The 27,946-nt window shown below is 33.0% G+C and overlaps 1 protein-coding gene across 1 annotated transcript; it reads right to left on the minus strand.

Annotated features, from left to right (window-relative positions):
* Positions 1 to 382: 382 nt before the first annotated feature.
* Tbca (tubulin folding cofactor A) lies at positions 383 to 26,500 on the minus strand. Its single transcript, XM_048800110.1, has 5 exons — positions 26,496 to 26,500; positions 23,242 to 23,347; positions 17,611 to 17,817; positions 3,222 to 3,308; positions 383 to 635 (listed from the first exon to the last, which is right to left on the minus strand). Exons 1-5 carry the CDS (start codon positions 26,498 to 26,500, stop codon positions 555 to 557), a joined length of 486 nt encoding a protein of 161 aa, XP_048656067.1. The 3' UTR covers positions 383 to 554.
* Between the last annotated feature and the right edge of the window lie 1,446 nt (positions 26,501 to 27,946).

Below are 27,946 nucleotides of genomic sequence, written 5' to 3' on the forward strand. Positions count from 1 at the left end.
TTAAGCACTTTCCAGAACATCAGTCTTAACAGTTATTATATTCCTTTAAAATATAATTCCTCATTATTCATAAAGATATAAAAATTTTTAAATTTTCTCAAATTAGAGTAGTGGAAATGTTACACTTTCATGGTGAAGGAATAAGTATATGAGGCCCTATCCACAGATAATTCTTCTTTTCTTATTAGGGAATTGTGGTCTATTCAAAATTGCTTAAAATTTGGATTTTTATCTAAAATCACAGTATCCTATTTATAACTCAATCTATGCTTATGAAGCCAAATATTTAAACTTCAGATGGAAACTCACAAATTTTAATTATCTATCAAGAATTTTTGATTTAATGACAAAAGTTAATTTTGGAAAGTACGAAATAAAACAATTTTATAAGATGGACTCATTTATTTGACACATTAAAATATGCAAATAAAAATGTATGCAACTTAATAAAAGAATCACATTCTCATACTTCTTGAACACAGCAGTGGTCAAAAATAATGAATTGCAGAATGGACCCTAGGATTTAAAGTAAGAATACCCTGTACAGAAAAGTTTCAGGCTTCTAACTTTACTGAATCCAGTACTAAACGTGCTTCTTTATATTCCTCAGCTTCTTCCAAGTCTTTTTCAGTTTCCTGAAATGAAATACAGTAAAAAATTAGGCTTATTCCTCTCAAAATCATTACTTTGTTATTTATTCAAATATTCCACACCCTTCATAAAAAGCGTAAAAATTAAAGAAAAATGATACCAATCCTCTTCTAAATATACCACAGTTCTGTTCTTTTTATAACAAGGAAAAAGAAATAAAAGCTTGATGTTGTTCCACTATAAATTCTCATATAATATATTCTCATTTATTTTAATTTAATTTTATTTATTTGGTGGGGGTGCCAGGGATTGAACTCAGGGGCACTCAACATGAGCCTTACAGGCGTGTGCCACTGTGCCTGACCTAGTCTCATTTAATAATACAGTTATCATAAAAAACTATCATAATTAAATAAAAACTCAGAAAAATTTAAAGAAAAATTTTACTCTCATTTTGTCATTACATCATTGTGCAAAAGAGATTCTTATTAAAAATGGATTAAAAGCCAAAAAGGAGGGCTTTTTAATGTGCTACAAATATGATAACATTCAGGCCAAAATAATTCTCCAACTACTCCCAATAGTAAAGACAGCTACTGGTGTCACATCAGAGTTAAATACAACATTTGAATTAGAAAAGTAATTACTTGTTAATGAAGATTACATATCTCACACTAAAGGAAACAAAATACATCTTTCATCTTTTCATATTTAAAGATTGAGTTTTTCCAAGATACTAACATATAGGACATTTTTACTGATATATTATAATGATAATAGACAAATGAAACAATATTGTCTGAATTATACATTGGAAATTTTTTTTTAATTTTAAAATGAAACTATGGTCAACAATTCATGTCAGGTCAATAAAAGATGGAGATTTTTGGTTATTATAGAAAAGAGGCAATAAAATATATATTTAATATAAAAATTTAAAGTAAATGAGTGAGAATCTGCTTAGCTTAGAGATAAGAATTTCTTAAACTTGTACATTATACCTTAAATATGTTTATATTCTCTGTCAGTAAATATAAGCTTGCACAGGATAGAGATACTGTTGAACATATCCTCAGATACAAATACATTATCCAAAGACATTTTTTTTCCTAAGAAAATTTTATATTATTTTCTCAGCTACAGCATTTAATGGTTAGGAATACAAATGGTGTTTTTTACGTAGTATTTTAACAGTAATCATTTCCTGCTTTCTCTGTGTTCTATTCTAAAATTACAGATTCTTTTCTGGTAAGAATTATCCTGCCTTTAAAAAGTTTTTATAGATAAATATGGAGTTTTGTGCCCAAACTACTGTGAAATGTAAACTTTTTTCTTTTTTGTTTTCTATAGAGTTAGTCCTAATTTTTTGGGCAAACAAATTTCATTCTCTTTCAAATCATACTGAAAAAGCCTTATTTTTGTCATATAAGGGTAAAACTATGAATCAGGAAAAAAGTCATTAGTTCAAGAAATACGAACATAAAACTAGTAAAGGAAATAACAGAATTCATCAATCATCAAACAGCAACAACAATGGCTTGTATATAGTTTTATGTTTTTATCTCTATTAAGAAATAACTTTTACTTATAGTTAGAATCACTTATAAACTGAATTAGCCACTGTATCACAAAGTATTTATACTAATAATATAACAGTGTTACCCACCTTCAAATTTATTTATTTTTTTCTCTAATTGATTTCAGGTTTGAATCTGAAGGAATTCCAGATCCCTTAAATAAGGGCCCAGATTCACCTGAAACATCGGATCTTTCCAAATTTGAAACAGGCCAGGCAATGGTGGCACACACCCAAAATTCCACTGACTTGGGATGCTGAGGCAGGAGGATCCAAAGTTTGAGGATAGCCTCAATAACTTAGTGAGACCCTCAGCAACTTAGCAAGATCCTTTCTCAAGGGCTGGAGTTGTGGCTCTGTAGTAGAGCGCTTGCCTAGCATGCATGAGACACTGGGTTTGATCTTCAGCACCACATAAAAATAAAATAAAGACATTGTGTCCACCCAAAACACACACACACACACACACACTCTCTCTCTCTCTCTCTCTCTCTCTCTCTCTATATATATATATATATATATATATACACATATATATACATATATATATGTATATATGTATATATATATGTATATGTATATATGTATGTATATATATATATATATATATATGATCCTTTCTCAAAAAATATAAATAAATAAAATAAAAATTAAATTAAAAGGGCTGGGGATGGAGCTCAGTGGTAGAGTACCCCTGAGGTGAATCCATACTACCACAAAAAGAAAAAAACGAACTGGTCAACACATCCTTAATATGCCCCCAAAATGGTTTTCTGCATGAAAACCAATTCAAGATATTGTTGGACAATATTAATCTGATGAATACCTGCTATCAAATGCAATTATTTAATTAAGTTTAAGTAGAATAAACATGCTAGAAAAATACTTTTATTGGAGTCATAACTCAAAAACAATTTAAGGTCAACTAATTATTTTAGTAAAGGGTAGGTGAATAAAAATGTCTTCACCTAGCTCTCAGTGTTAAATATTTAAAATTTTGGATATGTATTGGATTGAAAAATTTTTTAAATACAAGACAAAGATCTTTACTTACTAAAATCTGCTGAAGATCGGTATATGCAGCTTCTAACCTGCGTTGGCAATCTGGGATCATCATCCGCGACTCTTGAAGGATCTCTGCCTATAATGAGAATTTATGTGTGTTTAGCTTATACCTCAATAAATATCTAATGATTTAGAAGAATCAGAAAAATTATGTTTATGTTAAATGGCTCAATGTTTTAATTAAATTATTAGAAGTTAGATTACCATACTATAAAATCCACAAGTTTTAGAACTTATACTAAATGTAGGGTGTTTTTTGTTGTTGTTGTTGTTGTTTTTTGTAATCACTTTCTCATGGTAAGTGAAAATTAACTGGAAAAGCTTTTCATAGAACATTTATTTTAAAAGGCTATTTAAAATAAACTATTTCCCCTGCTGTCACAAAGCACCTTTATCCAAAATGGGATCAGCTGGTTATATAAATATCTCCTGCATCTTTTGAGTAATAAAGAAAAACAGTGTTCAGATAATATCACATGGAGATAATTACTGCATGAAAAAAGTTATTGAGTTATTGATCACATCGTGTGCACCCTGCAGGAGGTTCTCACTGAAAGACAGAGGTAAAGAAAAATGAAAAGCAAAGACCAGCAGGTTCATATTTTTGATGCTTATCATGCATAAAAAGTTATTACTTATCCTTGTGCTTCATTTTAGTAGAAAGATTATTCTCCCCATGCAGTTTGAGCCAAATTACCAGTGTGGCACCCCTCTGAATCTGAACTTGCCTATTCCCCCTGATGACAAACACTACAGAATTAAACACAGGAATATTTATTCCAGAGGATATTTTTGGGCTTAAAATTCATCATTCAAAACCGGACTATAACATATTAAATTACAAAGGAAAAAAATCAAATCAATGACAGGGAAACCCAATAATTAAGTTAATGTCAAATGTTGGGCCTAAAATAAAATGTTTTAAAAAACATAGTAGGAAGCTTTATTTTCCTAGACTATTAATGTTAAATTAATATCTATGTCCCAAAAGAGACATAGATATTAATTTAACATTTATTCCCCAAAATTAGTGTTTGGTTAAATACAGAGACATGGGTTAAAAATCTAAACTTTTACTGAGTTATAATCTAGCTCATATAAAATAAAAAGGAAAGATATAATCTCATGGTAATAATACTGAATTTTAATAGAAATTCATTAATTCCAGTACCTTCATTCATTCCCTAATAGCTCATACTGTAAATAAAAAACAGAATTATAATATACAAGGACATTCCCCACCCATTCTATTTTTTTAGGTAGAATCTTATTGCTGAATTTTTAACTCTTTTATTAATAAAGCATAGGTTGAAAATTTCAAACAGGATCATGACTTTACTTTCAGAGCTAATCATGCTATACCTAGACATTTGTAATCACTAAGTTATTTTTGCATATCTGATTAGTTTGAATAAGAAAAGTCAGTGGCAGGAACATTTCGTATTTCTTTTTCTATGAAATGCCTTCAGAATACCTCATAGGAATTAACACAAAGAATTAGGTCAAATCCATGATAAGTTAAAATATATACTCATTAAATTTTTGTGAAAGCTTTAATGTTACTGAAATGCACTTTAGGCAATGTTATCCAAAATAATTTATATCCATTATTATTCCATTTATTATTATAGTGAATCTTCAATTAGTCTATCAAAAGAGGATTCTGGCTTAAGCAAGGCCTAAGTTCAGTGTCCTATATTCCATCCAAATGCATTCAATACATTCAGTTTGAACATACATTTTCTCTGATGATATACAAAAGTTCTCTGTATATCAACAGGTACCACCATCTGCAGATTCAATCAAGAGTGGGTAGGAAACATTTTTAACTGCATCTGTACTGAATATATAGACTTTTTGTCATTACTCCCTACACAGTACAATATAACAACTACTAACATAGCATTTACATTTATTAGGTATTATAAGTAATGTGCATAGTATACATGAGAATGTGCACAGATTTTATGCAAAATATTAGGACATTATGAACAAAGGACTTAAGCATCCATGAATTTTGGTATCCACAGGAGGGTCCTAGAATCAACCCCTTGACGAAACCAAAGGATGATCATATTCATGCAAGATGACAATACAGGGAAAACAAAGATGAAAAAGAGAAGGTCTCTGTTCTCTAATTCAGTATAGGAACATAACAATGAAAATGAACATATGACACTGCATCAAGAAGACCAAGCTAAAGAAAGCCAAAAAATAGCAATAACTATAATTTGGATATTGTGATCACATCTCCATCAAAGCCAAAAATTATTATACTTTCCCTTGTGGTAATAGGTTAAAACTATCAGAAATAATTTTTTATTTGTTCTTTTAAGATATACATAAGAGCAGAGTGTATTTTGACATATTATACATACATAATTATAACTTATTCTAATTAGAATCCCATTCTTGTGGTTGTACATGATGTGTGTTTCACTGGTGGTGTATTCATATACAAACATAGGAAAGTTATGTCTGATTCAGTGTACTGTCTTTCCTATTCCCTTCCCTGCTCCCTTCCTTTCATTCCCCTTTGTCTACTCCAATAAACTTCTATTCTTACCCCCACTCTCCGCTCCTTATTATGTGTTAGTATGTGTTAGTATCCACAAATAATATTACTAACATTAGTACATTCAGCCAGGTTTTGGGGGACTGGCTTATTTTACTTAACATGATAGTCTTCAGATCTATCCATTTACTCTCAAAAGTCATAAAGTCATTATTTTTTTGGCTGAGTAATATTCCATTGGGTATATATACACCATATTTTCTTTATCCATCCATCTGTTGAAGGGCACATAGGTTGGTTACACAGCTTAGCTATTGTGAATTGAGATACTATAAATACTGATGTGGTTGCATCATTATAGTATGCTGATTTTTAAGTCCTTTGGGTATGTACTGAGGAGTGGGATAACTGGGTCAAATGCTGGTTCCATCCCAAGTTTTCTAAGGAATCTCCATACTGCTTTCCATAATGGTTGCATGAATTTGCAGTCCCACCAGCAATGTATGAGTGTACCTTTTCCCCACATCTTCGCCAACATTTATTGTTACTTGATAATTACCATTCTGACTGGAGTGGAGATAGAGAAATGCAAATTAAAACTACACTGAGATTCTAATTGCTAAAGATGTTGAACACTTTTTCATATACTTTTTTGATCATTCGTATTTTTTCTTCTGTGAAGTGTCTGTTCAGTACCTTTGCCCATTTATTGATTGGGTTATTTATTTATTTGGCATTAAGTTTTTTGAGTTCTTTGTATTAACCTGGAGATTAATGCTGTATCTGAGGTGCAGGTGGTAAAGACTGTCTCCCATTCCATAGGCTCTCTCTGTTCATATTCTTGACTGTTTCCTTTCTGTGAAGAAACTTTTTAGTTTGATACCATCCCATTTATTGATTCTTGATTTCACTTCTTGTACTTTATGAGTTTAGTTGAGGAAGTTGGTTCCTAAGCTGTCATGACAGAAAGTTGGGCCTACATTTTATCAAAAATAATTAAAAAAAATAGTATATGAGGTATTATCCAGAGAAGACACCCCCTAAAACACTGAATTTGACCAAAGAAATATTATTTTTCAAAGTGTTTACCTTGGTAGGTAGCAATTATCTTTAAAATATCTGAATAAACTATTAGTTTATTCTAATGCTGTCTGAGGTAAACTCAGGATCTTAGCCCAGATTGGGAGGAAAAGGGAATTTAGGGGGATACAACAGGCTACAGTTCCACTGATAACTATTTTTTTTTTAAAAAAGATATGAATTTTTAAGGTAATTATTCAAATAAAATGGAAGTTGGGGTGGTTAGGTTACAACAATAAACAAACTGTTGAACCAAAATTCCAGTCATTTTCCTTTATGGTTAAATGTACATAAATCAGAAAGAAAATGTTCTTATTGAAGGACTTTCATTTTTTTCAAAATAAAGAGTTCTGTGAAATAATATGACCAACATCAAGCTCTTTGGCTACTGCCTAATTGGGATAAGGTTTCTAGCTTTTTTAATATTTCATAACATTCACCGGGTGCTGGCTATACCTACAGCTATAAAAAAATCTATAGATACTCTTGCAGCACATGATCTGGATTGATGCTGTGGCTATAAAGGATGATGTAAGGGCAACTTGAAATTTTCAGTGGCACTGAGGATTCCATGGTAGTAATGGCTCAGTGTCAGCTGCCTGACTTTAAGGCTGATATATGGTAAAATATGAGAATGCCCTTGTGTGTAGTATGCACTGCAGCATTTGGAATGTTTCTTTGGTGGGGAATGAAGTTGAGTACCTTTTTATATGATTACTGTTCATTTTCATTTATTTTATTATAATGTTCCTATTGACATTCATGACCCATCTTTCTATTTTTTTTCTTACTGATGCATATAAATTCTTTGGAAATTAGCCTTTCATTAGTTATATGAATTGCAAATATCCCCACTTAAAGTGTTCAAATAAATTTATTCATCCTTTCCTAAACAAATAAACAAACAGAAAAACTATAGGCACTCCAATATTGGATATCAGCTTCTCCTGGAAAAAATGGTAACCACATTAGTTTATCTGACTGAGTTCTAGAGTCATCCACAGATTATTATAACAATGGTTAAGTCTTGTCTTTTACATGTAGTAAAATGATATTGTGTTCATTTGACTTGTGTTTGAGGTTATTGCTGAATGGTTACAATTATAAGAATCCCATTAGTCAAAAATTATTTGGACCCTTAATTTCTAATATATCAATAATTACTTTATACGTAAATAGTATAAATATACCAGTTTAAAGATAGAGATTTACTGACTGGAACTTATGCTATCTATAAGAAAGTCACTGCAAACATCAAACTTCAAACTCACTTCTAACAGAAAATTTCAAAATAGGAAAAGATATATTTCAAACAAACACTAAGAAAAGCAGAGTAGTATAATAACATTGTGTAAAGTAGGTTTCAGAGCAAAATTATTACAGAGACAAAGAGGGATGTTACATTATAATAAAATAATGATTCATCAAAAAATATAGTGATCCTGAATGTATATGCACTAAACAACAGAGCTTAAAAATATATAAAATAAAATCTGATAGAACTAAAAGGAGAAATAGACAAATCCACATATACATTTGGGGAATCAATACCCCACTTTCAGCAACTGATCAAAATACTAGACAAAAAATAAAAAAGATTTGGAAGAACTGGATAATACCGTCAACCAACAAGCTGTAATGGACATTTATAGAACACTACCTCAGAAGAATACAATTCTCCACCTAAGAAAGAATACAAATACTTTTAAGTGCCTATGAAACATTTACTGCAATAGACTATATCTTGGGTCAAACAATAACAACAATAATAAACAAAGAAACAAAACCCTAAAATCCCAACAAATTTTAAAAATCTGAAATCAGTACGTTCTCCAACTACAATGGAGTGGAATTAGAAATCAGTAAACAGAAGGAAGGAAAATCTTTGCTTAGAAATTAAGCAATGTACTTCTAAACAACCCACAGGCCAACAAAAAAGTCACAAAGGAAACACAAATATATACTTTTAAAAGACACAGAAATATCAAATGAAAAGTCAAATTGTTTGAGATACCACTAAATTGGAGCTGAAAGGGAAATTTTAGTACTAAATGTTTACATTAGGAGACTTAATTTGAGACTTTTTATTTCTATGTTCTTATTTCAAAAACACAAAAATAGAAGAGCAAAATAAACATAAAATAGAAGTAATTAAATAATAACAATAAGAGCCAAATCAATAAAATCAGAAACAGGAAAACAACAGAAAAAACTCAACACAACACCTTTTTTGTTTTTTAAATTAATGTGTCTCTAGCAAAACAAAGATAAGTCTAGCAGGCACTAGTTAACAAAACCAGTACCAAAACAGAAGATATCACTATAGATCCTGCAACCACTAAAAGGAGAATAAAGAAATACCACAAATAATTATAATCTTCTTCATAATGCTCATAAACAACTTAGAAGCAATGGATCCATTCCTCAAAAACTATAAACCACTTTAACTCAACCAAATAACCTAAATTGCCATGTGATCATTAAAGAAAGTAGAGATGTAATTTAAAAGTACTTTCCAGGCCCAGAATGTTTCATTAGATAATTCTATCAAACACTTAAAGGCTTAATACCAACATACACAAATTCTTCAACAAGACAGAAGAGGAGGAAGCACTTTTCAACTCATTTGAGACCAGTTTTAACCTAATCCCCACACTAAAGATAGTACAAACAAACAAAACATAAACCTCCCAAAGACTCAAACCAAATACCAATATCTCTCATAAACTTAGATGTGAAAATCCTCAAGAAAATATTAGCAAAGTGAATTCAGTTACATATAAAAATAATCATATATCATGATCAACTGGAATTAATTCCAGATACTCAAGACTGTTTCAATATTTGAAAATCAACCCATATTATCTGCAATATCAACAGGTCCAAGAAGAAATCTCAAATGATCTTACTGAATGACACAGGAAAAAAAAAGTTGACAAAATTCAACACTCATTCATGGCAAAAATACTCAGCAAACTAGGAATAGAAGGGAACTTCCTCAACTAGATAAATACTATGTATAAGAAATGTACAGCTAACATATTTAATGGTAAAGACAATGCAAAATTGGAAACAATGTAAGGATGCCTACTCTCACTACTCTTATTCAGTATAGTTTTTTTAAGTTGTAGCCAGTGCAATAAGGTAAGAAAAAGAAATAGGCATATGTATCTGAAAAGAATAAAGCTGCCCCTCTTTGCAAATGACATGATTGAAAGAAATAAGAAGGAATCTACAAAAACCAAAAACAAAAAAAACCCTCTGGAATTAATAACTGAGATCACTAAAGTCACAAGATACACATACACACACACACACACAAATAAAGTATGTGAAAATTAAAACTAGAAACAATACCATTTTTAACAGCTCCAAAGAAAATGAGATACTTCAGTATAAATCTGTGACAGATAAAGGATCTGTATGCTCAAATTACAAAATATTTATGGATAAAATCCAACCTAAATAAACTGGAGGGACTTGCCATGCTTCATTGGCTGGAAATCTCAACAAAGAAGTTAGTTATCTCCAAACTGATACATAGATTTAATATAATTCCTATCAAAAGGTGTTTTATAAAAACAGAGAAGCCTATTTAAAAGTTTGCAAGGAAAGGCAAAAAACTAGAATCACTAAAACAATTTTTGGAAAAAAAAGAGAGAGAGAGAGAGTAAGCTAATACTAAGGCTTACTACGTAGTTACAGTACACAGGACAGTGCCATACTGTTAAAGGGATAAAGATGAACAGACCAGAAAAGAGAACACCATAATAGACCTACAAAAATACATTAACTGTTTTGACCAAGATACAAAAGTTTGCTTGCTTGCTTGCTTATTTATTTATTTATTTATTTTGATACCAGGGATTGAATCAGGAGTACTTAACCACCAAGCCACATCCCTAGCCCTTTTTTTTTTTTTTTTTTTTAATTTTGAAACAGGGTCTCACTAAGTTGCTCAGGGCCTTGCTAAGTTGCTAAGGCTGGCTTTGAACTTGTGATTGTTCTGCCTCAGCCCCCTGAGTTGTTGAGACTACAGGCATGCACCACCATGCCCAGTTTACAAAAGCAATTTAATGGAGGAAGGATAGCCAATTCAATAACAGGTGCTAGAACAATTGGGCATGCATGGGCAAAAAGATAAACTTCAAACTAAAACGCACACCTTACATAAAAATGAACACAAATTGAATCAAAGACTTAAAATTAGACAAAAGACTTAAAATTAAAACACAAAACTATACAACTTTTAGAAAATCAATAGAAAATCTTGAGAACAAAATATGATTCATAAAAGAAAGTATTGATAAATTGAATGTTCACAAAATTCAAAACTCGTTCGGTGAAAGACTATATCAAGAGGATAGAGGTTAAAAGGTCAGATTATAGATGAATATTTGAAAACCACATATTTGACAAAGAGCACATGCCCAGAATAATAAAAACTTCTTGGTGGGTGCTATGGCGTATGCCTGTAATTATAGTAACTTGGGAGGCTAAGACAGGAGGATCACAAATTTGAGGACAGCCTCATCAGCTTAGCAAGACTCTCAGCAATTTAGTGAGACCCTGCCTCACAATAAAAGATAAAAAATAAAAGGGACAGGAGTGTGGCTCAGTAGTAAAGTAATCCTGGGTTAAATCTCCAGTACCAAAAACAAACAAACAGTCTCAAAACTCTAAAGTAAAAATTCAAACCATCCAATGAACAGAAATTCATTGAAGAGAACACATGGGAAGTAAATGTGCATATGGAAAGATCTTTAACTTATTAGCCACTAGGGAAATGCAAATTAAAAGCACAATGAGATATTACCACTCAACTATCACATAGGTGATGGTTCAATACTAAAATCAATAGTGACAACACTGAATGCTGGTAAAGATGTGGAGAAACTGAATCATTCACACACTACAGGTGGGAATACAAATGGTATAGCCACATCAGAAAAGAGTTTGGCAGTTTCTTCTAAAACGAACAAACAAAAATATACTACTATGGCCTAGCAATTGCACTCCTGGGCATTTTTGTAGAGAAATGAAACTTATCTTCTCTTCTAGTCAAAATTGTATATAAATGTTCACAGTAGTTTTTTTCATAACAGTCAAAACCTAGAAATAACTTAAATGTTTCTCAATGGTCAAACTATGGTACATTCATATCATGAAATACTACTCAGCAATAAAAAGGAACAAACTATTCAATAACTTCAAAAGACCTCAGGGGAATTGTGCTAAGAGGAAAAAGTCAATTTAAAAAGTTTACATAATGTATGGTTCCAATATAAGTGATATGACATTGCTGAAATTGTGCAATTATATAGGGTTTGGGGCTAGAGAACATGAGAACAGTTATAAAGTTGTAGCATGAAGGAGCCTGGTGAAATTTCATCTTGATTTTGGTGGTATTTACATATGCTACACATGTGATAGAACTCCATAGAAATAAATATACATACAAACATGCAAATGAGTTCATATATAACTAGTGAAATATAACATCAACTTCATGGTTTGGATACTGTATTATAATTACACAAGATGTCAAAATTAGGAGAAGAAAAAAAATTAGAAGAAAGGTGAATGGTGTATAAGGCCTCCTCAAATACTTTTTGCAACTTCCTGAGAATCTATAACAAAAAAGAAGCAAGTGTACTAACAGAATAGAACACTATTTATAAACTTGAGCATATATACCAAGAGACAAAAATATTTTCATGCATGACTGAAAATTATTTTCCATAGTATTTTTATTATTGATTAAAAGAAAGTCTTGATATTTCTTGCAAAAACCTTGTGAGACCCCTAGTAAATTTTTCTTTATCCACTGAGTTCTTCTAATATTAACCATATATTTAATGAAAAAATTTTCTCTTATACTGAGGAAAAAAGTAGAAACATCTACTTGTAAACTTATATTTCAAATGAGTCAGAAAAAAATGTATTCATCTTTCTTGTAAAGACAAATTTCACATCAATGGAATTAATGCACATATAATAACTACAAAGTTTTTGTGAGGAGCCTTTGTCCAAAAATTATGCCAGTCTGCGTTGTAGCAACACCTAGGAAAAGGATGAGTCATGCCTCAGAAGAAATAACAGACTGAATGCTATTACTGCCAAGCATTTCTGTTCCAGGACATTAAAAAACAAACAAACAAACAACAAACCAGAATATCTCCCTTACTAAAGACAAAAGCCTCTGTATCTGTCTTTAATTAGGGACTAGGGACAATAGAGAAGAGGAGGGACATCAGTAGCAGATGGCTAAAATCAACTGGGGCAATACATGAATGTTGTGTTAACTTGTTTTGCCAGAAAAGAGGTGGGCGGTAGAATAAATCTTTGATTGAGTGTTGTTTTGGCCTCTGAGGTTCCTAAAACTTCTGCCTAGTTACTTCATTAAAAGAATGAAAATAAGACCTAGTCCACTTGAAGTGGCAACCCACTTCAAGTAAGAAGTTTGATAGAGGGCAACAGAATTATATGGGCTTATTATAAAACAGGGCCAGTAGGAAAGCCAGAGAAAAATAGACCCATGCGCGAGAGAAGAGCCAAGGCAGTGAACAGTGACCAAAGATGGCATTTAGCTCAGAGGAGGAAGATATCCAGAAATGTGCAAAAAGTCCACAAAATACAGTGCTTAAATTCCTTAATACTTTCTAAGAGTCACAGCAAATGTCAAGAAAAACATATTGACCTTAAAACTCCTGGACAAATCAGGAACAGAGCATTCTCACGACACCCATTGTATATAATGAAAAACATGGAATGCCCATAATACAGCTAAACCAAGGAAAGGAAATTAAGCAAAACATGGGAAAGGTTGGGCTAAAAACAAATTTTCAGGAGACAAAACTGCAACTGGTAATGGTATACCAGTTGGTAATAGCAGCAAAATAGAAAAATCTATTGTTTTGTAACTAGATATGGGATGATATTTTTGAATGTTAAGTACTAGGTTGATTATGAATCTAACAAATGCTATAAACCATAACCACTGTGACAAGAGATTTTAACACTGTTGGGTGTAAAGGGGACTAAAGAACTGAATTTTTTTTTCTGTCTACAGGTGCGTATGTAGTCAATGATAGAACCAGTATATAATTTTTTGTTGTTGTTGTTTTGTTTTTGTTTTTGGTACTGGGGATTGAACCTAGGGGTGCTTTACCTGAGCTATGTCCCCAGCATTTTTACTTTTTTATTTTAACATAGTGTTTAAGTTGCTGAGGCTGGCCTCAAACTTGTCTTCCAAGTCACTGGGATTACAGTCATGTGCCACCATACCTGGCCTGTGGCTAACATTTGTAAGTAACAGTGAGAATACAGTATTGAATAATTAAGCCTTACTTACAAAGTAGTGGTTTTATTATAAAATGGTAAGTATATAAATTAAACAGGTTCTATGATAACTTGTGAATTATTTGTAGAATTTTACTTTAGAAAGGTACAAACACATTTATTCCCCATTCCATGTAACTTAAAACTTCCCTTCTATCTCTAGGGCTACTATTTTAGACTGTTTTTATTATACTTTATAGTTAATTTGCTCCTTAAATTGCTAGTACTTCTCCTTTCCCTTTTCCCGATACCTTTCCTCTACTCTATTGGTCTTCCTTCTGTTTATTGGTTTTCAATTGGTGCATTATAGTTATACAAAAAAGTGGAATTCACTGTGATATCTTCATACATGTACATAATATAATTTGGTCATATTCATTCTGCCATTCCTCCCTTTCCTGTCACCCTCGTCTTCCCCCCTTAATCCCATTCTTCTACTCTGTTCTCCCTTCTATTTTCATGAGACATCTCCCCACCCTTTTAAATTCTTTCTCTCTCTCTAGCTTCCATATATGAGAGAAAACATTCAATCCTTGACTTGCTGAATTTGGTTTATTTCACTTAGCACAATGCTATCCAGGTCCACCCATTTACCAGCAAATGCCATAATTTCATTCTTGTTTATTGCTGAGTAAAACTCCACTGTGTATACATATCACATTTTCTTTATGCATTCATCTGCTGACAGGCACCTAGGCTGGTTCTGTAACTTGGCTATCGTGAATTTTGCTGCTATAAACATTGGTATTTTAGTTCTTTTGGATAAATACCAAGGAGTGGTATATCTGGGTCATATGGTGGTTCCACTCCTAGTCTTTTGAGGAATGTCCATATTGCTTTCCAAAGTGGTTATACCAATTTGCAGTACCACCAACAACACAAGCGTACCTTTCCCCCCACATCCTCATCAGCATTTGTTATTTGTATTCTTGGTGAATGACATTTTAACTGGAGTGAGATGAAATCTTACTATTGATATGCATTTCCCTGATTGCTAAGAATGTTGAACATTTTTCATGTATTTGTTGTCATTTGTATTTCTTCTTTTGAGAAATGTCTAGTTCATTTACCTTTTTATTGACTGGGTTATTTATTTATTTATTTATTTTGGTGTTAAGTTTTTTGAGTTCCTTATATATTCTGGACATTAATGTCCTGTGGGAGGAGTAATCACAAAGATCTTCTCCCATTCTATAGACTCTCTCTTCACCATCTTTATTGGTTCCTTTGCTGTGCAGAACTTTTTAATTTGAAATCATCCTATTTATTGATTCTTATACACACACACACAGAGTTTATTTTTATGTGGTGCTCAGAATTGAACTCAGTGCCTCACACATGCTAGGCAAGCGCTCTATCACTGAGCCACAACCCCAGCCCTACTTATTAATTCTTGCTTTTATTTATTTTAAAACCAGAGATGAAAAGAGCAGGGCAAAGAAAAAAAAAATGAGGCCACCAGCTTTATAACTACAAATATAAGTCTAGTGCTGAGGCTGGAGCTCAATGGTAGAGCACTTGCCTATCATGTATGAAGTCCTGGTTTCAATCCCCAGCACCACATAAAATAAATAAAATAAAATAAAGGTATTGTGTTCATCTACAACAAAAAAATATTAAAAGAAAAAATAAGTCTAATAGGGTCCGAAAAGGACCTGGATAAAATAAAGGTATGTACTATGTCATATTTTCTCACTAGATGTGGGAAAACGATAGAGGACATTAAAGTGAGGGGTACAATAGTAGTATATACACTCATTTTAAGAATCAGAAAGTTACATTTCATAGGTAATTCCACATGAAAAGCAGTTTGTTCATAAAGTTCAACATACTGGGGACATTCTGTGTCTATAAATTTATTCACTAAACCTCCTTCAATTTGGAAATAATGGACACACTAATATCCTTTACATATGAAGAAATGCTATCCATACATAGAGGAAGTCAGGCTCTTCTTCTAGTTCAAGAAAATAAGAAAGTTCTCTTCCTGGATAACCAAGGAAAATCCATTTTAAGTGATAAATTTTGATTAAATCTGAGTTAAGGGCATTATTACCATCTGGAACATATTTATATAGTAAAAACTAAAGTTTTAACACATTATCTGTAGAAGATATTTCAGACTCTCCTTTTTTTGAGCATCATCTAGATTTTATTTTAAATGCACTGTAAATTAGATTTTAAATAGTAGAGCAAATGATATGATGTACATTTGAAAGAACTCAATCTGGCTGTTGGGATGGAAAGGAATGGAGGATTGTTGAGAGCCACAGCCAAAGGGGCCCCAGCAAACTTCCAGCTGCCAGCAAACTTCCAGCTGCCGGCTGATGATTGGCTCACAGCGGCCCCAGCAACATCTAGCTGATTGGCTCCTCGGCCCCAGCAACATCTAGCTGATTGGCTCCTCTGCGGTGATGCTCATTGGACTGTTTCCCTGCCCTTTCAGACCACGGAGCTGCTCATTGGGGGACTTTTTTTGGCTCCGCCCACGTGACCCAGCCAATCGGCCTCAAGAGCAGGAGGATTGTGGGAGGTGGAGAGAGGCTTGTGTGGGAGAGAGAGGCTTGTGGAAAGCCGGTGGTGGCAGTTGAGGCTCTGAGGGTTTTTCCTGAGAGGCTGTTTTGTTTGGCGTGTGTGGTTCTAAAAATAAAGTTAGTTTCTTTTGACAAGTGGCTCCTGATTGTGCCCAGCCAGACTGCGGCATTTGGTGGCTCGCACGGGGAGCGACTGAGGGTAAACATTCAATAAATGCTTCAATGGTAATACAGAAGGTGCTATGGAAGCACAAAGGATGGACCCTTTTCTGTGTAGAGGTGGATGTAGAGGAGGCTTATAGGAAGAAACAGGAATTAATCTGGAGTTAATAGGTTAAAAAAGGAGAAGGGAAAGCATCCCAGATATGGGTAACATTTTAGAGGCAAAGAAGAAAGGGTATATTTAGGAAATTAAAAGGCAGACACCTAAGAGGTCCAGGTAGGGACTGATGAAAGTTGAGGTTAGAGAGATAAGCAGATGCCAAAATCAAGACGCGAAGGAGACCAAAATTGGTCATGACACAACTGGAAGTAGTCACTGAGAAATGCAATACATATTTTATTTTGGTGAGCTTCCCATCAATTTGGAGAAAATATTTCTAAATTTAAATATGTAAGTATATTTAACATAAGATTAGCCCATTTTTATATTTAACATTTAGAGAGGCCATACAGCTTAGTATACAGTTTCTAGAGCCAGAATGCTTAAGTTCTCAACTATGCTACTTAGCAGCTGTGTGACCTTGGACATTTATTTCACCTGTGTTTAAGTTTCCTTCTCTTTAAGTGAAGGGTTTAATGGGAAGAAGTAAATAACAGTACCATCTTAGAGGGCTGCTATAAAGACTATATTAGCTGATATGGTATTCTAAATATGTTAGCTATTACTATTTAAGATACAATTTTACCTGCTTTTTAATGGCATAATTTTCACCATCTTCAGCTTTCATTTTTTCAATCTTTTCTTCTTGTTGTTTTGCTTCTTTTTCATACATCACTTTTTCTTTGACCAATCTACAAATAAGCCAAAAATGTTTCAGAGAATTAGCTTCTTCTCTAGAGAATAAACCACACTTAACAAAGTAACAATGTAAATATAAAACGTACTTAAAATACTAAAGTTGATGGATTAGATGGGGTGGGAAAAAGGAAAAAATACTTTAGCTATAATGTATGAAATTCTTATTTTTAAAATTAAAAATGTTTCACTCTATTCTATTTACAATGTGAAAACAATACTCAAAATTATTGTGTACTAAAATTTCTGCCTTGATTTATTTGTGTGTGTGTGTGTGTGTATGTGTGTGTGTATGCACACACGTGTGCTTGCTCTGCTGGAGATAGAACTCAGGGGCTTTCACATGCTAGGCAAATGTTCTACCAGTGAACTACATCCCTAGTAAATTTGGTTTGATTTTTGAGGTTAAAAACCATATATTTTAGGGGCTGGGGCTGGAGCTCAGCAGTAGTGCATTTGCCTGGCATGTGTGAGGCACTGGGTTTGATTCTCAGCACTGCATATAAATAAAGTAAAAATAAAGGTCTATCAACAACTAAAAAATAACAACAAAAAACATGTATTTCCTCTGGTTCTTATACCAGCTACAAAAGAATTAACTCAAAATGCTTTGAAAATCTAAAGTTAAAAGCTAAAATTATAAAACTCTAGGATGAAAACATAGAGGTAAATCTTGGTGACCCTAGAGTGGGCAACAAGTTTTCAATATGACAGCAAAAGCACAAGCAACAAAAGAAAAAAAAAGATAAATTAGCCTTCATCTTTGATTAAAAATTTGTGTGCTTCAAAAGGAACTACAGAATGGAAGCAAATATTTGCAAATCGTACACCTGATAAGGAATTGCATCCAAAATATACAGAAAACACAACTAAATAAAAAAAGTCAAATAACCCAATTGAAATGGACAAAGGATTTGAAAAGGCATTTCTCTAAAGAAGATACACAAATGAGCAATAAGCATGAGTCATTAGTCATGAGTAAAATGCAAATCAAAACCACAGTGAAGTAACACTTCATACCCATTAGGATCAAAAAGTCAGGTAATAAATAACATATGTTGGCAAGGATGCAGATAAACTGAACTATGCAACACTGCCAGCAGCAATGAAAACTAGTGTTGTTGCTTTGAAAAAGTCTGGTGAAGCCTCAAAAAATTAAAGTTATCCAATATCCCAGTAATTCTATTCCTAGATATGTACCATAAAGAAATAAAAACACTTGTCTACATATGTCTACAAAGATTTGCAATAGCATTATGTATAACGGCAAAACATGGAAACAACCCCAAAGTCCATTTCAATGAATGGGTAAAGAAAATGTGATATGTCCATTCAATATTTGGCAATAAATAGGAATAAAATACTAATTTACACTAGAATACAGATGAAGCTGGCAAACATTAGACTACTGTGAAAGAAGATAGTCATGAAAGGCTACTTATTGTATAATACTATTTTATAGAATAAATCCAGAATAGGCAAATATAGAGACAGAAAGTAGATGAATGTTTGCCTGTAATTGGGGAAGATACAGTAACTGGAAAGGGTATGGGTTTTCTTTTTGGAGTGATGAAAATGTTCTAAAACTGATATGACTGTTGTATAATATAAATATACTAACAAGTAAAGAATTATAGACTTTAAATGGGTAAGCTGTATGACGTCTCAATACAACCATGATCAAAAAGGAAAACAAAAGTAAAGTTTGTGATCACAAAGTCAGTGCAGGAGAAAGTTCCAAGTACTGATACCTCAAGCACAACAGCTAAACAGGTAAATACTATGTATTGCCATTGTATTTGTAATTTTAAATTACTTTCACAATAATTTAATATTAAGATAAAAATATATATCCTCTGAGATTCGAAGTAAAACAATTGATTCATATCACTACATATACTTGTCTAAAAGTTCCTTTTAAATAAGAAACAGTACAGAGAAGGCAAATTGCCAGTCTGCTTACGTGAAATCTAAAGATGGTTCTGACTCACAGTATTAAAAACAAAGAAAAGACAGAAAGGGAGAGAACACAGCAGGGGAAAGGGGGAACACAACCTAGCTTTTCTTGAGTGTTTCATTAGGGAACATGGGTCCTGCATTCTCATTGCAGGCTGGAGCTAAATTGAGGATATGCCTCTTTTAAATGGGTCAAATGCTATTCACTTTGCCCCAATTCACATAACTTCCCATTTCCCAAATACTCTGGCCTTAACATTTGGCCTCTAAAAAGCATTTGAGTTCTTGATCTTGCATATCATCAATGCAACAATGTTATTTTTGTCTTTATTATCATTATATAATTATGATTCTTATTCAGAGTATCAGGTATACTCAGAATCCACTGGATTAGCAATGAGACTTTCAATACCTGTAAACCTTTTTGGCTATAAAACATCCCTAGTAAGAAAATAGCTGGAACTGGACAGCTATACGAGAGCAGCACAATCCACAACCATTCTATCATAATTCAAAAACTTTTTCACAGGTTGGCAAACGTGGTCAGGGAACCAAATCTGGTTTGCTATCTGTTTTTGTATAACCTAAGAAGTATGAATGGTTTTTGCATTTTTAAAGGATTAAAAATTTTGTGAAATGTGAAAATTATTTGGAATTCAAATTTCAGTGTCCATAAAGTTTTAGTGGAACACAGCCATACTCATTCATTTATGTATTGTCTATGACTAGTCATGCAATGACAGCAAAGATGAGTAGCCAAATGGCATGGTATGCGAAACCTTATATTATTTACTCTCTCTGGTCTTGTACACAAAAGGGTTGCTGATTGCTGACTTGGAAGATTGCCACTTAACTCTACTCAACCTCTAATTAACTTTCTTAACTTTTATTACACCACACTGTAGTCAGTTTACTTGCTGGGTCTTGAAGACAGAATGAGGTAATATTCATATTGTATGCCTCATCTTCACACATAACATTCACTATAAACTCAGTGAATAAAAAAATATGTCTAAAATTTCACTATTGCCTTTTAACATTATCAAAGAAATACATGAAACAAGTGTGACAAAAGTGATTCACAATAATTGAGAAATAAGAATAATGTGGTGACTTTTGAGGAAATATATAATGGAAGAGGAGGATTCTATGTGTGGGACCACAGACTATTAATCCTAACCATCCTACCCCATTGTGCTTGTCTATGGAAAATAGCAGCAACGACTCCAGCAAAATTGAAAAGATACCTAAATATACACCACATCTGACAGGTGAAGGTGTTGAATATTTTCATGGCCTTTGGGATATCAAAACAAATAAAACTGTTTTAAAAGTCACATTTTGGTTATGGTTATGGCTCAGTGGTAGAGCGCTTGCCTGGCATGTGTGAGGCACTGGGTTTGATCCTCAGCACCACATAAAAANCGGTGATGCTCGTTTTCCCTGCCCTTTTCAGACCACGGAGCTGCTCATTGGGGGGACTTTTTTTTTTTGGCTCCGCCCACGTGACCCCAGCCAATCGGCCTCAAGAGCAGGAGGATTGTGGGAGGTGGAGAGAGGCTTGTGTGGGAGAGAGAGGCTTGTGGAAAGCCGGTGGTGGCAGTTGAGGCTCTGAGGGTTTTTCCTGAGAGGCTGTTTTGTTTGGCGTGTGTGGTTCTAAAAATAAAGTTAGTTTCTTTTGACAAGTGGCTCCTGATTGTGCCCAGCCAGACTGCGGCAGAGGATGCCAAGAGTCAAAGAGGTATACCAACTAGGAGGCTTTTGCAATAGTTTAGGCAAGAGATAACAGTAAAGTGAACTACAAAGATGACAGTAGAGAAACAAGTAGAGGGAATAAGAAATAGGGCCTGTGATGTTTGACAGGATTATCAGAAACAAAGAAGGACCCAATAAATATTTGGCTTGGGTATCTGGATAAGTGAGTTCTTTTTTTTTTTTTTTTTTTTTTCTTTTTGGAAGTAACCTGGGTTGGAGGAAGATCAAGATTTCAAGATTTTTCTTCTGGACACCCAAGAAGATATGTAAAATAGGTAACAGTTAAATGTGTATATCTGGAGTGGTCAAATCCACAGATATAAACTTGAGAGTCAGTGGCACTAGAATGAGTGTCAAGTAGGGATTCTGTTTTTTTGTTTTGTTGTCTTTTTAAATACTGTGCTTAGACCAGTGCTTGGCACATAGTAGGAGTTCAATAAATTTTATTGAAGTAAACAAATAAATGAGCATAAAGATGGCATATATTAAGGTCTATGAGGTGGTACAAGAATACCCAGAGAGGAATTGTATAAAAGTATACATGTGGAAAGAGATAGGTTCAACAAAGCAAACTGGAAAATAATGATAGTTAAACATGAGAAAAATCGGGAGGCTGTTCTATTAAATTTGCCCATATAAAAGAATAGGTGTAGTGGTGCATACCTGCAATCCCAGCAACTACAGAGGCTGAGGCAGGAGGATTGCAAGTTTGAGGTTACCCTCAGCAACTCAGAAGGCCCTGTCTCAAAATAAAAAATAAAAAGGGCTGGGGATGTGGCTCAGTGGTTAAGTACTCCTGGGTTCAATCCCCAGTACCAAACAAAACAAAACAAAAAACCAACGAAAAAAGCCCCAATATTTCAAGGAGAAAGTGGTTACTTGTATCAAATACTGTTGAGGTACGAAAGATGAGAACAAAGAAATGATAACATCACTGACAGTTACATAACCAGGGCTAATGCACACAATCCTCTCTCATAGGAAGGAAGGTATTATGGGTACAGATGCAGGTAGAATGATAGATTTTGTGGTGGAAACATAAGGAAGTTCCCTGACAGTTTTTATTTTTTCAAGAAATTACAAAACAAGTGTCTGCTGAGGGTAAACATTCAATAAATGCTTCAATGGTAATACAGAAGGTGCTATGGAAGCACAAAGGATGGACCCTTTTCTGTGTAGAGGTGGATGTAGAGGAGGCTTATAGGAAGAAACAGGAATTAATCTGGAGTTAATAGGTTAAAAAAGGAGAAGGGAAAGCATCCCAGATATGGGTAACATTTTAGAGGCAAAGAAGAAAGGGTATATTTAGGAAATTAAAAGGCAGACACCTAAGAGGTCCAGGTAGGGACTGATGAAAGTTGAGGTTAGAGAGATAAGCAGATGCCAAAATCAAGACGCGAAGGAGACCAAAATTGGTCATGACACAACTGGAAGTAGTCACTGAGAAATGCAATACATATTTTATTTTGGTGAGCTTCCCATCAATTTGGAGAAAATATTTCTAAATTTAAATATGTAAGTATATTTAACATAAGATTAGCCCATTTTTATATTTAACATTTAGAGAGGCCATACAGCTTAGTATACAGTTTCTAGAGCCAGAATGCTTAAGTTCTCAACTATGCTACTTAGCAGCTGTGTGACCTTGGACATTTATTTCACCTGTGTTTAAGTTTCCTTCTCTTTAAGTGAAGGGTTTAATGGGAAGAAGTAAATAACAGTACCATCTTAGAGGGCTGCTATAAAGACTATATTAGCTGATATGGTATTCTAAATATGTTAGCTATTACTATTTAAGATACAATTTTACCTGCTTTTTAATGGCATAATTTTCACCATCTTCAGCTTTCATTTTTTCAATCTTTTCTTCTTGTTGTTTTGCTTCTTTTTCATACATCACTTTTTCTTTGACCAATCTACAAATAAGCCAAAAATGTTTCAGAGAATTAGCTTCTTCTCTAGAGAATAAACCACACTTAACAAAGTAACAATGTAAATATAAAACGTACTTAAAATACTAAAGTTGATGGATTAGATGGGGTGGGAAAAAGGAAAAAATACTTTAGCTATAATGTATGAAATTCTTATTTTTAAAATTAAAAATGTTTCACTCTATTCTATTTACAATGTGAAAACAATACTCAAAATTATTGTGTACTAAAATTTCTGCCTTGATTTATTTGTGTGTGTGTGTGTGTGTATGTGTGTGTGTATGCACACACGTGTGCTTGCTCTGCTGGAGATAGAACTCAGGGGCTTTCACATGCTAGGCAAATGTTCTACCAGTGAACTACATCCCTAGTAAATTTGGTTTGATTTTTGAGGTTAAAAACCATATATTTTAGGGGCTGGGGCTGGAGCTCAGCAGTAGTGCATTTGCCTGGCATGTGTGAGGCACTGGGTTTGATTCTCAGCACTGCATATAAATAAAGTAAAAATAAAGGTCTATCAACAACTAAAAAATAACAACAAAAAACATGTATTTCCTCTGGTTCTTATACCAGCTACAAAAGAATTAACTCAAAATGCTTTGAAAATCTAAAGTTAAAAGCTAAAATTATAAAACTCTAGGATGAAAACATAGAGGTAAATCTTGGTGACCCTAGAGTGGGCAACAAGTTTTCAATATGACAGCAAAAGCACAAGCAACAAAAGAAAAAAAAAGATAAATTAGCCTTCATCTTTGATTAAAAATTTGTGTGCTTCAAAAGGAACTACAGAATGGAAGCAAATATTTGCAAATCGTACACCTGATAAGGAATTGCATCCAAAATATACAGAAAACACAACTAAATAAAAAAAGTCAAATAACCCAATTGAAATGGACAAAGGATTTGAAAAGGCATTTCTCTAAAGAAGATACACAAATGAGCAATAAGCATGAGTCATTAGTCATGAGTAAAATGCAAATCAAAACCACAGTGAAGTAACACTTCATACCCATTAGGATCAAAAAGTCAGGTAATAAATAACATATGTTGGCAAGGATGCAGATAAACTGAACTATGCAACACTGCCAGCAGCAATGAAAACTAGTGTTGTTGCTTTGAAAAAGTCTGGTGAAGCCTCAAAAAATTAAAGTTATCCAATATCCCAGTAATTCTATTCCTAGATATGTACCATAAAGAAATAAAAACACTTGTCTACATATGTCTACAAAGATTTGCAATAGCATTATGTATAACGGCAAAACATGGAAACAACCCCAAAGTCCATTTCAATGAATGGGTAAAGAAAATGTGATATGTCCATTCAATATTTGGCAATAAATAGGAATAAAATACTAATTTACACTAGAATACAGATGAAGCTGGCAAACATTAGACTACTGTGAAAGAAGATAGTCATGAAAGGCTACTTATTGTATAATACTATTTTATAGAATAAATCCAGAATAGGCAAATATAGAGACAGAAAGTAGATGAATGTTTGCCTGTAATTGGGGAAGATACAGTAACTGGAAAGGGTATGGGTTTTCTTTTTGGAGTGATGAAAATGTTCTAAAACTGATATGACTGTTGTATAATATAAATATACTAACAAGTAAAGAATTATAGACTTTAAATGGGTAAGCTGTATGACGTCTCAATACAACCATGATCAAAAAGGAAAACAAAAGTAAAGTTTGTGATCACAAAGTCAGTGCAGGAGAAAGTTCCAAGTACTGATACCTCAAGCACAACAGCTAAACAGGTAAATACTATGTATTGCCATTGTATTTGTAATTTTAAATTACTTTCACAATAATTTAATATTAAGATAAAAATATATATCCTCTGAGATTCGAAGTAAAACAATTGATTCATATCACTACATATACTTGTCTAAAAGTTCCTTTTAAATAAGAAACAGTACAGAGAAGGCAAATTGCCAGTCTGCTTACGTGAAATCTAAAGATGGTTCTGACTCACAGTATTAAAAACAAAGAAAAGACAGAAAGGGAGAGAACACAGCAGGGGAAAGGGGGAACACAACCTAGCTTTTCTTGAGTGTTTCATTAGGGAACATGGGTCCTGCATTCTCATTGCAGGCTGGAGCTAAATTGAGGATATGCCTCTTTTAAATGGGTCAAATGCTATTCACTTTGCCCCAATTCACATAACTTCCCATTTCCCAAATACTCTGGCCTTAACATTTGGCCTCTAAAAAGCATTTGAGTTCTTGATCTTGCATATCATCAATGCAACAATGTTATTTTTGTCTTTATTATCATTATATAATTATGATTCTTATTCAGAGTATCAGGTATACTCAGAATCCACTGGATTAGCAATGAGACTTTCAATACCTGTAAACCTTTTTGGCTATAAAACATCCCTAGTAAGAAAATAGCTGGAACTGGACAGCTATACGAGAGCAGCACAATCCACAACCATTCTATCATAATTCAAAAACTTTTTCACAGGTTGGCAAACGTGGTCAGGGAACCAAATCTGGTTTGCTATCTGTTTTTGTATAACCTAAGAAGTATGAATGGTTTTTGCATTTTTAAAGGATTAAAAATTTTGTGAAATGTGAAAATTATTTGGAATTCAAATTTCAGTGTCCATAAAGTTTTAGTGGAACACAGCCATACTCATTCATTTATGTATTGTCTATGACTAGTCATGCAATGACAGCAAAGATGAGTAGCCAAATGGCATGGTATGCGAAACCTTATATTATTTACTCTCTCTGGTCTTGTACACAAAAGGGTTGCTGATTGCTGACTTGGAAGATTGCCACTTAACTCTACTCAACCTCTAATTAACTTTCTTAACTTTTATTACACCACACTGTAGTCAGTTTACTTGCTGGGTCTTGAAGACAGAATGAGGTAATATTCATATTGTATGCCTCATCTTCACACATAACATTCACTATAAACTCAGTGAATAAAAAAATATGTCTAAAATTTCACTATTGCCTTTTAACATTATCAAAGAAATACATGAAACAAGTGTGACAAAAGTGATTCACAATAATTGAGAAATAAGAATAATGTGGTGACTTTTGAGGAAATATATAATGGAAGAGGAGGATTCTATGTGTGGGACCACAGACTATTAATCCTAACCATCCTACCCCATTGTGCTTGTCTATGGAAAATAGCAGCAACGACTCCAGCAAAATTGAAAAGATACCTAAATATACACCACATCTGACAGGTGAAGGTGTTGAATATTTTCATGGCCTTTGGGATATCAAAACAAATAAAACTGTTTTAAAAGTCACATTTTGGTTATGGTTATGGCTCAGTGGTAGAGCGCTTGCCTGGCATGTGTGAGGCACTGGGTTTGATCCTCAGCACCACATAAAAATAAATAAATAAATAAAAATCAGTGACTAAAAAATAATTTTTAAAAAAGTCACATTTTGTAAAAAATCCTGGGAAGAAAAAAAATATTGAAAAGCAAAATCACTACTCTAAAAAAGAAAATAAATCACCTAGTTAGTGAGAATCCAATAATGCCAGCATATAAAATTAAAGTGAATAAAATGCTTGGACAAGATGTAGAATGAGAAACAGAAAAGGGAAACTAATGTATTGATGACAAGTCACATGATATTTAAGAGGTTTATAGTATATATACAACTTGAACTTCACTAAATATTACCAATTTGATTTCCAAAGTGATTTTATCAATTGATATCGAAATTGCAAGGTAGGAATTTTCCTACTTGTTTGGCATCCTGGTGAACTATTGGAATTGTCAGAATTATTAAATTTCTGACAATTAGAAAAGTGTGAATTGGCATTATATCAAGGTTTGAAATACTAATTTCCCTGGTAAGGTAGAACATCTTTATATTCTTATTAAAATAGTAGTTACATAGATAAGTATTTATTGAATCAATGAATGAATATCTTTTGGTGAACTTAACTCTTTTCCCCTTTCTAAGGAAGGCTAAGATTTAATTAAAAAACTTAAGTATATACAGCTACAATTTTTAAATTTGTTACTAAAATATTTTTCTGTAACATTTTTTATGTTCCTATAAATATAGAAATATATGAAAGATTATAAAAAACAAAAATTTAAGTCATTCATAATCCCATTGCCCAAATTCCTACTGACCCAAAATGCACATAATTCTAAAATCCAATAAACTATAAAAACAAGGTTTTTATTAAGCTTGACACAATCTTTTTAGCAGCAGTTTCACCTCAATTGACAATTATAGATTTTATGTATACTACTTAATGTGAAGAGTCACATATTTCACTGCAGAACATTATTGTGATTGATAATAGAGTGTTCTTCTAGATGCTATTAGGTAAATGCACAATACCTTTATAAAATGTAAAAAGAAACTGCAATTCAGAAACACATATGGGTCAAGGATTTTTGTATATGGGATTATAAACCTGTATTAATCTATTGGTATTTTTCCATCAGATTTTTTAATCTCAATATGTATGTGTGGAATTTTAATACACATAAAAATAATGGGGATAAGATATCATTTTTAATGTCATTAAATATGCTTTGAAAATATAGCTGTTAGTGGCTGCAAAGGATTTCATGGCACAG

Source organism: Marmota marmota, unplaced genomic scaffold (genome assembly GCF_001458135.2).
Source record: "Marmota marmota marmota unplaced genomic scaffold, marMar, whole genome shotgun sequence".
In the NCBI taxonomy this organism is placed as follows: Eukaryota; Metazoa; Chordata; class Mammalia; order Rodentia; family Sciuridae; genus Marmota; species Marmota marmota.

Coding starts and splice junctions, on each gene's coding strand:
- Tbca (XM_048800110.1), bottom strand. Junction 3,309..17,610: donor ATTATGCCATTAAAAAGCAG/GTAAAATTGTAT, acceptor TTCTCATTATAG/GCAGAGATCCTTCAAGAGTC. Junction 636..3,221: donor CCGATCTTCAGCAGATTTTA/GTAAGTAAAGAT, acceptor ATTTCATTTCAG/GAAACTGAAAAAGACTTGGA.